Source organism: Heloderma suspectum, chromosome 12 (assembly GCF_057233095.1).
Source record: "Heloderma suspectum isolate Gila_16-S chromosome 12, 16-S_ref, whole genome shotgun sequence".
Classification (NCBI taxonomy): domain Eukaryota; kingdom Metazoa; phylum Chordata; class Lepidosauria; order Squamata; family Helodermatidae; genus Heloderma; species Heloderma suspectum.
This window is the reverse complement of record NC_139469.1, coordinates 17927947-17940821: the sequence shown is the minus strand read 5'-3', so window position 1 is coordinate 17940821 and position 12875 is coordinate 17927947. Positions and strand designations below refer to the sequence as shown.

Genomic DNA, 12875 nt, shown 5'->3' with positions numbered 1-12875 from the left:
ACTATGGATTTAAAAGCACCACAGACTTTCCTGCAGCCTGGAAAGAGAGAGTTCAGAGAAAGCAGAAACCCTGCAGGAACCTCCAGTTAAAAATAAAGCTACAACGTTTTTCAGACAGGAGGGTTGGGAGTTGGTAAGAGTAGCAATTCCGCAGTGAGGGAAAGCCCCAGATATCCTGAAGGAAGCTGGAAACTGTGTGGAAACTTTGCAATGTAGCCAAGCTGACAAAATGGACAAATTGGATAAGAATTAGATCATAAGAGCATAAGAAGAGCCCTGCTGGATCAGACCAAGGGTCCATCTACTCCAGCATTCTGTTCACACAGGAGCCAACCAGCTGTCAACTGGGAACCCACAAGCAGGGCATGAGTGCATCAGCACCCTCCCACCCATGTTCCCCAGCAACTGGTGTACATAGGCTCACTGCCTCTGATACTGGAGGTAGCACTTAGCCATCAGGACTAGTAGCCATTGATAGCCTTTTCTTCCAGGAATTTGTCCAACCCCCTTTGAAAGCCATCCAAATGGGTGGCCATCACTACAGCCTGTGGTAGAGAATGCCATAGATTAGCTATGCGCTGTATGATGAAGTCTTTCCTTTTATCTGTCCTGAATCTCCCACCAATCAGCTTCACAGGATGACCCCAGGTTGTAGTATTTTGAGAGAAGGAGAAAAATGTCTCGCTTTCCACATTCTCCGCACCATGCGTAATTTTGTTACGCATGATAGACCTCTATTGTGTCTCCCCTTACACCCCTTTTCTCCAAGCTGAACAATCCCAGCTGTTGTAACCTTCCCTCAGTTGCCCTTTTTTGCACTTTTTCTGGTCACCGCTTTTAGATGCAGTGACCAGAACTGTACACAGTATTCCAAGTGTGGTCACACCACAAATTTGTATAGGAGCAGTATGATCTTGGCAGTTTTATTCTCAATTCTTTTTTTAATTATTCCTAACGAGTTTAGGAATGGAAAATTAGGAATGGAAAAGATACACACTGTACCATGGTAACAGTGTGGGGGCTCTTTCATAAACTAGTCATATAGATGTACAGCAGGGTTGTTGAACCCCTGGCCCGTGTGCCAAATCAAGCCCACTTGGGGTCCTCACGCAGCTCTCGAGTTCCTCTTGACTATGATTGCTTGGTGTTTCCCAGCTTTTGTACATTTTTCCCCCACTCTAAAAAGTTGAAATGTCTCTCCCAAGGCTCACTTAACAGCAGACAGATTGGACAGATGCATATGGTACAGAAAAGTGCACACCCAGATGTGTATGTTGCAGAGCAGTGCACACAAAAATGCTGTATCTTAGAGGGAAATGGAAAAAGACATATAAAATGCTGGCAGACTACATACGTTTTGAGAAATGTGCTTGAAAATACGTAGTATGCAGAAGTGGGACGGGATGAAGGTAATTTCAGAAAAATAGAAAAAGATCAGCATTGAACGTGACAGGTTCATCAGTCCCTAAGAGATGTGTCTGAACCTCTTCACAATCCGTACAAATGTGAAACAGTCCCTGCTGGAAAAGATTAAAGGTCTATCTAGTCCAGTGTCCTGTTTGCCACAGCAGCCAACCAAATCTTCCCCAGCACCAGGCATTTTAGTGGCACATTCCCTCTGATACTGGGTCCTACCATGAATTCAGTCATTCATGATTAAATGGATGCTTTCAAATGTCATGGTCAATAAAATGTGTATTATGAATTGCAGCAATATCAAAATAGTAGAACAGGGATGGGGAATCTCAGGCCCAGGGGCCAAATCTGGCCCTCCATGGTTCCCCAGCTGTCCATGCCCCCCTCCCCTGCCCACACCCCCTTTTCCCAATCCACCAATTGTTTGGTTGTTTCCCAGCTTTTCCCCCTTCTAAGAGGTTGAAATGTCCCTACTATGGTATAGCTCCTGACAGGAAGAGCTTTCAGCTACAATACACTGGTATTTGTCCTGTCCAGCTTAGTTCAAGGGACCCAGAGGGGATAAAACCAGCAAGGTACATACAGGCAAAGACCTGGCAAGTCAGGTTGGGTCTAGGCCAGGCCGGGCCGGGCCAGTTTAGGCATGCTAAATAACCAGGCAAGTTAGACCAGGCAGGGTCTTCCAGGACCTTGGCGAGCTCCTAGTTAGCTAAGATTCCAGCAAGAAGACCTGTTCATTCCACAACAGTCAAAAGCTTTCTGAAGCCTTATAAAGGCCAGCAGCTCAAGACCTGTAGATAACTCCACCCCCTCAGAGAAGTAGTTTGTTTCTCAAAGGGCTACTGCCTGATTTGTAACCACTGGCTCCTACAAGGTGGGGGTGGAGAAAGCTGTAATGGGGGAGTGTCTTCTGCACCAGAGGAGTCAGGCAGAGGCACATCCTCTGGTCTGAGAGGCCAGATTAATGGAGGGAGTCTCCTCTGCTTCTGAGCCCTCCTTGGAGCCACAGGTCAGGTCAAGGCTGGGGTACATGACAGTTTTCTTTTGAATTTTTGACCCCACACCTTTTGTTTATGGCCCCACCCACCACTGGAATGTGTCCCCCGAGAGCTTCACTGAAATTGAATTTGTCCCTTGGGCTGAGAGAGGTTGCCCACCTCGGTAGTAGACTGTCAGGAGCGCCTTAGCTGCCTCTTGCAGTCCCCTCCAATAGCTAACTCAGGACACAGATGACAAGGATTCTTTCCAAGGCTTTATTCCTTTATTACTTTATGACTCTTACAGATACTAATCACTAGCGACTAAGCAAGGAACAGCACTGGGGCAAGATAGCAGAGTAGCCTAACCTCCAGATAAGGCAGTTGGTCCCTGTTGAAGGAGAACCGCGGGAAGACTCTGGACTTATGGGCTATGGAGAGATCCTCCCTCTTTCCCTTGGGTCCTTGGGACGCGACCGTTGTTTTAGCACCAAACGAGCGGAGCGCCTCCTTTCAGCGCCCTCCATCTGTCGTCGCTCCCTGCGTCTGCACCGAGCGTCCAGCAAGCCCCCCTCCAGCGCTCTCTCACTGCCAGGGTCACTATCTATCCCAGGAATGCTGACAGGAGGAATCTCTGCCAGCTGCTGTGCTTGTGAGAGATGAGCGAGCTCCTCTCCCACGGATTGCTTTTCTTCCTCAGAATCAGCACTGCTCTGGGGCTGTATGGGCTCAGTCTCCACCCTGACATCGACGGACACTTGTGAATCGGAATGCATAAAGTTTAAGGCTGAGCAGAAATGCCCCCTCCCCCTGCTTTTGCAGACCCATTTGGAGACCAGAACACTATTGGGGGGGGGAAATGTCAGCTATTGGGGGGGATATAGGTGCAGATGCCAAGCATGGGGTCACAATACACACCAGCATTCTCCCCAGCACGTCAGACTGTGGCCAGTCATTTTCATTTTCCAATAATGCCCCATAATTAACCTACATTGTGGCATAGCACTAGGGTTGTGCGACACTGGGAATTCCATTCCCTTTAAGTCTGATGGGATTCTGCAGTGTTTCTGTTCCGGTAACCAGCGGCGGACTGTAGCAGATTTTTCTCCCCGATTCTGGAAATGTCCTGCGCATTTTTTCGAGTCCCGCAATTTGCGCAAATGGTAATTTGCAAAAATTGGATCTTTAGGGGGTGGAAATGTTGAAATTTGTACAAATGGGATCATAATTTTTTAAAAAAAAATTCTTTTTTTGGTGAACTTGTGCAATTGCACATGAATGCAAGTCTGCCTATCCACTATGTAGCCCCACAGGGCCATATTCCCCTCTTGTAAATATTCTTGTCAGTTCCATCCCCTCCACACACTACTTCATTTAGCCCAGCAGAGCCATATTCCATATTTATAAAAGAACTTGTCAATTTCATCCTCCATCTTGGAGCTTCCAGAGTGAAGTGGGACGGGGAGGAAATTGACATTTGCACAAATTGCTACCAGTTTACTTGCTACAGATTGAGTCGACGGCAGGACAAAATCCACCAGGGCTGAACCAGAGATCTCTTTCGAGATTTCACCCCCAAAACGGAATTCTCATACCAAGGGGCATTATGGGAAAATTAAAATGGCAGTGAAAGGGAGCTCTCAGGAGTCACCAGTGAATGTTCCTCTCTCACCCTCAACATTCACCTCAGAAATGGAATGAGGGAAGGCAGTTTGGCCTCTTCTTTCAGCAGCGGGCTGCCCCTTCCTCAAATGGGCTGAAAGTTTTCTTTTGAGAACTTTTGGCCCTGTTCTTCAAAACAAAAACAAAAAATCATGCCTGGCAACTCTATTGATCCTTCCGATAACAAGAAAAACTAAAATTAAATTGCCCGCTGACAATGTGTTAGATTAATTCTTAGTTAAACGTGATGAGCAAAGCTATAATTTACACTGAAGTGCTGGCATGTCGTGTATCCCAAAACCTTAAAAAAGAAATGAGAAAATGTTATTTGATAAAATGCAGAGACAATTTGGTGCCTGGGGGTGGGGGAAGTTCCCCAATCAACCTAGCTGTCATAGGGATAGAGAGAGGGAGACAGGCAGTGGGAAATGAATTGAGCTACCCAGAGTTGTGTGTTCTGGATTGTCTCCTCTGCCACCATCAGTATTCAATGACTAACTGTGCTTTACTGCAATGCAGCTCAACATCTGGACCATAGAAGTTGCCCATCCAGCCCACACAACCTTCCAGGATTTCTCCAAGTCCAGTCACCTGGGGGGAATCCCTGCTGTTACCTCTGATCTCAGACCAGAGAAAACAGCAGAGATTCAGGTGGATAGGGACTTGCCCAAGCAGTGCCTTCTCCACTGAATAAGCCGCTGCGTGGGCAAAGGATCTGGGCCTGAGTCAGCTGCCAATGGGAGAAGCACAACAAGAGCAGTAACTCCAGTTCCCAGTGGACCGAGCGGAAGGATGTCTACCTTCTCACCACCATTATCACCGGCTGCTTTTGCTCCTCCTCCTGTGTCTCACCATTGTTACCACTTGCTTGCTGGACAGGCAGAGAGCCAGGGAGCAAGTCGGCCGTGGCATCTGCTGCGCCTCCATCTCACCACGACCGTTGTCTGGGCCAGAGCGAGAGGCAGGTAGATAAGCAGATTGCAATGGTGAAGGAGAGGAGCAACTCCAAAGGCTCCTTGTCATTGGCCCCCTGCTGGGCTGTGGGCCCTTGGCAGGTGCCCGACCATGTCTACCCTTGACACGAGCCCTGCCTAAGTTGAAGATAGAAAGGGACTGAGGGGTTGGACCCTGTTGACTGAGGAGGAGGAAAATACCATCAGTGGAAACCCAAAAAGAAGAATCAGGAAAACCAGGACAAAACCAAACCAGCAAACCTTTGTTGTGAAAGCCAACATTTTGTTTCAATCGGTGACATGAAAAGGAAGCGATGGCAGGGGGAAAATGCAAAGTAGGCAGCTAGTTGAAGAGACCAGAGAAGCATCTCTGTCCTCTCCCCTGGTTTGTGAGGACAAAATAATGAAAGTCCACAGGAGTCAGAGTGGCTGTCAGTGGAGCCGCACCTGCGTTCAAAGCTCTCCAGTGTCATTCTGGAATGACTGGATAATTAGGCCATTAGGAACGGCTGGTGGAGCAATGGCTTGTAAATACCACCATCCAGAAAAAACAGATGGCATATGCATGGTGGAGTGTTTATTCGGTACTACTGAAGATCACACAGTTCTGACTTTCAGGGGGCTTCATTCTAGGCTATCCGACCCCTAGACCAGCCACCCCTTGCCTGCCCGCTCCCACCCCCAGCTGATTCCTGATGCTGCGAATGGAGCTGTGCCATCCACACATTCTTCATGTCTGTCTTCTTGCACACACTGAACCTGAGAGGGGTCAATAGCAAGGTGCCCTCCCTTGGATCCCCTTTGACATCAGCAGCTCCCCCCACAACTGGCAGACATCATCGGCAGTTCCTTACTTGTGTATCTTACTTGTGTAAGGAACTTACCTTACCTTACCGGTGCATTTACTGGTGGTTGTCACACCAGGAGGTGTCTTGCCACCAGAGCATTTACTGCACCATGTCTGGTGGTGTGTCACCAGAGCGTTTAGTGGTGCGTGTCACGCCAGGAAGTCTTCTTCTCTGGTGCAGATTCTGAGGCCAAAGACACCATGAGACCCCCTGATTCCAGCACTCCCATAGGCGCCCCTCACACCACCCAAAGAGGCCACACCAGGCCCTGCCACAACATTAGTGCATGTGCACAACTATGCGTTAGCACTAAATGTGAATTATTGCAAATAGAATGAAATTCTGTTAGAAAAAGATCCAATTCCGTCAATGAGCTGATGACAGAATGAAAGATGCCTGACAATCCGCAAAGCACAGATGGGAGGGGTTTGACAAAATCCATACATCCTTAGACTAGACCCATTGAAATGAATGAGACTTAGGTTGGTCACAACTAACTGAAGCTCCATACATTTTCATGGGTCTACACTGTGTAGGACTGACATTGGATACTATCGATTGAGACGGTGACAGTTGATGAGCAGGAAAATACAGCTACTGCGGAAGGAGATAGATGGATACTTCATGGCAAAAACAAGTGAAGTGGTTTGGATAACAATATTACCCGAGTCTGCTCAGGTCAGCTGGGCTCTGTTTTCAAACCGAGTAAAGGAAGTCAGGTATTGCATTGCAAGTCTTTATGTCCAGACAAAACAGTGTCCCCCTTGGTTCAGTAGGCTTCCTTTCTATAGAAGGGTTATTCATTCATTTAGGGTGCAATACTATCCAGATGCCCATCAGCTTCCAAACCCAGAGGCTGACATGCATCCTATGCAGAGCAGGAGGAGCATGGAGCTGATCTTCGCCTCTGTTCTTCTTCTGCTCTGCCTTTTTGCTAGATGGCTTTTTTGCCTGTCTAGGTAGGGCTCTGTGGATCTGTCCAACACTCCAATCCAACCTTCCCAATTTGGTGCCCTCCAGAATGTTTTGGACTTTAACTCCCATCAGCCCCATCCAGCATGGCACACGGTCAGGATGCTCTAACCATTACACCACACTGGTTAAGCATGCCTTTCTCTTACCCACTGTTTCTCCTGTACAAATACCCCTCCACACACAAGCCTTCACAGTACCTCAGCAAGCACCATTCCAGAAACACACGTTTGCTGAAACAATGTGCACTTCTGGCCAAAGAAGCCTGATTGAGCATTGTTGTTTTTCATAAGATTTTCAGCCCAGTTTAAAAGACATCAAACCCTCTGGTAAAACCCAGATAAGCTTTGAACAAGCACTGGTGTTTCAGGTGTTTATCCAGAATACACACCACATATTTTCTTTTCTGTTGTTCAGAGCTGTAGCAAAATCCCGGCCCGTTTCTACTAGCATAGGGCTTCCTCGCTCCTGGGCCCATGGTAAATTTCACAATCAGGTATGTATCTGTTAAACAGATCCGTCTCCCATTTTGCTGTGGCTGATATGGAAACATTTCTGACATCGCTTTACCCATGCGGGTAGCTGCTTCTCACCAAAGCAGCCTCTCTCCTCCACTGTGAAGAATATGAGAAATACATTTTGCCGGACGACTGATGTGCAGTTTGTAAAACCAATCCAGGGGAGGGTTTCCTTGGCCCTTATCTGAGCTCTCCAGATTGTCAGTGCTGCAAAACCTGGCTCACAGCCCAAGTTCACTCACATCTTGGATGGGCTGGCTATTACAGTACTTTAAATGCAGGAAAGGCTGTGAGATGGTGTGGGAGGCAGGGGCACCTTTTCATCAATTGCAAACAAGGCTGGCATCACACCTTGGAGTCCAAGTACCTCCACAGGGTATTTTGGTGTGAATATTTGGCCCTTATGCCTTCCAAGACCCCTGGCTGAGGGCTTATCTAGTGGCTAGCAGCTGGGAAGCAGGCCACCATTCTGAAATTCCCCACAATGCCCCAGAGGGGCATTATGCCATGGCATTGTGGGTAATTAAAATGGCAGTGCTGCCATGCATCACAGTAGTGCTGCTGCCACCCACCACCGTCAGTGAGGGTGGGGTGATGATGTCAGGAGAAAACCCACCAAGTAGCAGTTACCTGGGGGTGGGGCTGAAATCTGGAGCCAGATGTGGTTACGATTCCTTTCTTTTTCTTTTCATATTCCTTAAAAACTTTAATGGAAGAGTACATCTAGTGTGACCATGATTCCGTTCTTTTCAATTTAACAAGGGTGTTCTGATCCATCTGTAGCAGATACTCACAAACCTAGGCAACATCAGAGAAAGCTCCAAGTGAGCGATCCATCTGAACACAAGTTGCTAGGGAGCATGAGTGAGAGGGCACTATTGGGCTTGCGCCTGTTGAGTCCCTCTGCCAGGGTTCCCCGTATGACCTGGACCCCCTGAGCAACTCATTAAGTTGTTTGTTTGGTCCAATCCAGCAGGGCCGTTTTTATTTTCTCATGTTAATTCTCACTTGATATATAAGCCTCATTGCAGCCTGAGAATGAGGAAAGCAGTCCAGGCCCCTTTAAGAGACAAGCATCCATCACTATGGAAGTGGGGCCAACCTGCCTAAATGTAGCCCAACTCTGCTTAAGGCTCAGTCTTCCTCTACTCCTTGTTGGAGCAACATACAGGCAACCCTTTCTGGCTTCCAGCCCCAGCATCGCTCAGAGCTTTCCATGGTGCTGACCTATTCCTGTCTGGCTTCCATGTGAAACCTGACCTAGGGATGTCAGAGGATTCCATCACACACACACACGACTCTGACTTGCCGGCCCGCCCGACATCGGGCCAGCTCACAGACTTCCACCACCACTGTGCACAACCCTCTCTCTTTCAGAGAGCACAAGAGTTGCTCATGATGGTGGCAATAGCGGTGGCAGCAGGGAAGAAGGGGAGCCATAGCTCTGCTCTCCCTTCCTGCCATTGCCGCCACTGCCACCACATGCAACCGTCCCACTCTCCCTACTGGTATAACAGTGGCACGGATAAGGGGAGCATTGTGCACAGCGGCGTCTGAAACTTTTTTTTTCCTGTAGCTCTGACTGTGCGCAAATTATGGCCATAATTCAGAGTTACAAGAATATAAAAAACAGACCAAGTTCCCAGATTTTGGTGGTGGACCCCCAGCTCAGATCACAAGGGCAAGCTGAGCCAGGGACAGTGCAGGAATCCAATGGGCCCTAAAAGGGCTGCATTCTCACATGACGTACATCACTAATTACGGGATACAACTGTATCCACACACTGAGCTGCTCAGAAAACTCTGAAGCAGCTGTTTTAATGAACATATTTGTTTAAAAAAACATTAATAGTATTATGATGATGATTAGAAAAGGCCCTGAAGCTATTAACTAATACATACTAGGTGCGTGTGTGTGTGTGTGTGTGTGTGTGTGTGTGTGTTTCCCCCATTAACCAAAGGCACTTAAATTTATTCTTGGAGGAAGCCAAAGCAGAAAACTAAAGATAATCCCTGAAAAGATCATCTTAGCAGGCTGGCATTTGCCTAGAAATGCACCCTAAGATGTCAACCATTGAGGCCTTCTCATGTGGAAAGATGGCTAAGTAAATTCCCTAAATGTCTATTCATCCTGCATAAGATGGAGAGTCGGTGAAGCAGCAAATGTGAAAATTGGCATGGCTTTACAAAAGAGTGTGAGATACATACATACATACATACATACATACGAGATGCCAAATTGAGATGCAAATTCTGACCCCAGGAGATTTTTCAAGCACACATGAGTGCACATCAAAGGAAGGTCCCAGGCTGCTGCGATCTAGCCATTCAGGCTGATTGATAGATGCTCCAGTTGGTATGGACTTAGTCAATGGTTAACTTGTTCGTTATTCATTGGAGCAATAATGAACTGTTACTTCAGATGGTTGGAGAGTTTTGTAAATGCAAGCTACTGAGAGGACTCACCGTTTTGATGGAATCGCCCTGGATTGTTTTCTTGCTGCCCACACAACTTCGAGCAGGAATCGTTTTTACTCTGTGGGTAGCTTATTTAAAAGGGGATTGCCCCAGCTTTTGAAAACAGAGTCCAGGGGCACCGTCTACAGCTCGCCTCACTTTCATCTTGGTGCTGAGTCTGGTTCAGTAGCTATACTATACTATATGTCTGGTTCAGCAGCTATACAAGGGGGATGTGAAACAAAAGGTTGCAATTTATCCTCCCTGACTAGCAGGAAAGCTCCTGTTCAGGGCTTCCTGTCAGTCAGCCCTACCCTCTTCCAGGATATTGTAAGCTGTTGGAAGTTCACGAATGTTATTCCACTCCCAACCTCCACTCCAGTTTCCCCCTTCTTCTTCTTTTTCTCAACTAACAGTCAACACTCCATAGCCACTGAGCATGCGCAGAGCTTGGTGGGCTCTTTGGGTAGAGGGAATCATCCGTTAGATTTGGCGGTTATGAGAGAAGGACAGAGAGATTTGGTACTTCTGCAGTACCTCCACATGCTGAAACCTCCATCTTGTTTCTGTGTGGCCTCATTTTGGCTACAATCTTGTTGGCTCTCACTGCCTATGTTTGCTATTAGAGGGAACATAGTTTTGCTAACAGTCTTGATAGACAGAGAGGAGGAGAAGTTGATTTTAAATTCCAGAGGGATAGTGGAAACCGAAAAGACAGAGAGAGAGAAAGAGTGCGTGGGTGTGCGTGCGTGTATGTATGCGCAGATGCACATACGCATAATGTGGTGCCTCAAAGACTTACAGATTTATTGTGGCATCCACGTTTGTGGATGCCATGCCCATAATACTTATTTTAATGCAGCAAGGCTCGTCTTTGTTTGTGTTGATTCTAAAACATTCTTATGCCTGCCCCTTTCCCATTTGCCACTTTCAAGTACCTGGGGGTGGGGCCGAAATCTGGACCCAGATGTGCTTACGATTCCTTTCCTTTTCTTTTCACGTTCCTTTTCCATTTGCCGCTTTTAAGTACTCTGAAGGGGTATGATGGTGTTTACACACGTGCTTCCTTCACACTCAATGTGTTTGTTTTTTTTTACATCTACTTTGCACGAAGCTGTGGTTCTAGGGGTAGCACTGTTCAGAACCAGGCTGGTGTAATTAATTTTTTTTTAAAGACAAAATTTGCCATTCAACTCTATTTCAAATATGAAATAAACAATAAACTGAGAAGCAGTTTAAAGATGAAATGCAAATCTATTTGCATTCATCCCTAATGCATTTCCAATATACTATTAATTAAGTGATGTCTTTTGGTAATGTAACAATTCATGTTCATATAAGAGGAAGCAGTTCTTAGCATTGGACAAATGAATATGAAATACTTCGAATATTTCTTTTCAGGAAGGGAAAGAGGCATGGAGGCTCTCCTGGGGCGATTCTTAGTTGACTTTGGCAACTAGTCAAATGGCTGTTTCCAAATCTGAACTTATGTTTCTCTGATAAAGTTCATGGTGTTTGTTGGTAACTTTAGTCTTCTTCCTTTTTAATGTCCAATTTTTTTACAGGACAAATGACCAGCTCGTTGCATTCCTATCCAGATATCGAGACATGAATTTCTTGAAGTCACATGGAAGAGACAATGCAAGGTAATGTGATGTTTTCTGTGAGTCTTGATGTGACAGCAAAAATAATATTTCCTTGTTACCACTGTGTATACCCCAGGAAAAGCAGCAGTAGGCAATAGGATGCCTGCAGGCACCTTTTCTGGCACCCCCCAAGTGCTCTAGCCCTCCCACTCTTTTTTTTAAGGACGGACACATTTTCTTACCAGCTGTGGGTTTAAATGATGTGTTTAGTGTGTTGGGGCTCAGCCCCCACCTCTCCCCTGTACTCAGTCTTTTAGGCAGGGTATTTGTTCTTTGTAACTAGCCATGCCTCCCATGGCAGCCATTTTGTGGCGATGCCCAGGACAGTTTCTCAAATTGCCAAATGTGCCCACAGGTCCAAACAGATTGCTTCCCTCTGAGGTAAAGGATAGACCACTTGATGTGGTTAATAAAACGGGGTCTTTCAGCTTCAGTTTTTCCAAATAAGATCTACACATCAGATAGTGTTGAGCCAACAGTTCTCAAAAGAAACTTTTGGATCAGAATTTTTGTGTGTTCAGGGGTGGTGCTTAATTCCTAAGAGGAATCATATAGGGAGATGAAGCCTTTCAGAGAGCCATGCCATCTGTCTCAACCATATTGGAACAGAGCATGGTTGCTTGAATATGCTGAAAATCCCCTCTGCACATGCTCAGAGTCCCCATCATTCGGTTATTTTGGCTTAGACCAGCTGCCAAAATCAGATTCCAGAGCTGAGCCTGGCACAAAATGAAGCCCTCATTGCACCTTTATCCTTCCAATTGAACAGTTTGGTGTATTTCAAAATGCTTTTATCACTTCCTGCAGCGTTCCTATCATTGTGAGGGGGTCGGGGTGGGGTGGGGGAATGACACATCTCTGTACTTTTGTCACTAGAGTGACAATGTCATTTTGTTTTCTTGTGGCGTATCGATCTGCTCAAAAATACAGAAAACTCATTTTAAGTTTTTTCTTCTCTTATCCGTTTTTTCAAAAAGAGTTTCCTGAGATCAACGTCTGTGCAACAGACATTTTTCTTGATAATACAGATTATCTGAGGGAGGAAATACACTGTACACGTAGTTCCGTGATTCTTTTGCGGGGGCGGCGGGGTGACAGACTTTTAGTCTTCATTCATTCTTCCCTCTAATACTCAACTTGGGTGGTTGCATTCCTGTCAGTTTGGAAGTGAAGCAATGCCACCCAAAAATAAGTGAGTGGTTTCTGCATACTTCGGGAACATTCCGTAGGTACGCAGAAGTACGTTTGTGTGTGAATTAAAAAGGAAAGGGAAAAAAATATCTCTAAACAAAACCAAGCGCCCCGACAACACTCTATGTCAGTGACTTCCGTGGCATCTTTGGCCACATAATGTTGAGGGTGTCCGTTGTGGAGGGGGAGAAGAAAGGGGCGGGGGAGAGCTTGGACTCCTAATCCCCACCACCAC

The 12875-nt window shown here is 46.5% G+C and overlaps 1 protein-coding gene across 1 annotated transcript in view; it reads left to right on the top strand.

The window, feature by feature from the left end:
• XYLT1 (xylosyltransferase 1) overlaps positions 1–12875 on the top strand; it is a 127311-nt gene that overhangs the window by 46244 nt on the left and 68192 nt on the right. The window contains exon 5 of the mRNA XM_084817872.1: positions 11369–11449. Within this exon, the coding sequence (XP_084673998.1) occupies positions 11369–11449 (81 nt within the window). The remainder of the gene's footprint in view (positions 1–11368; positions 11450–12875) is intronic.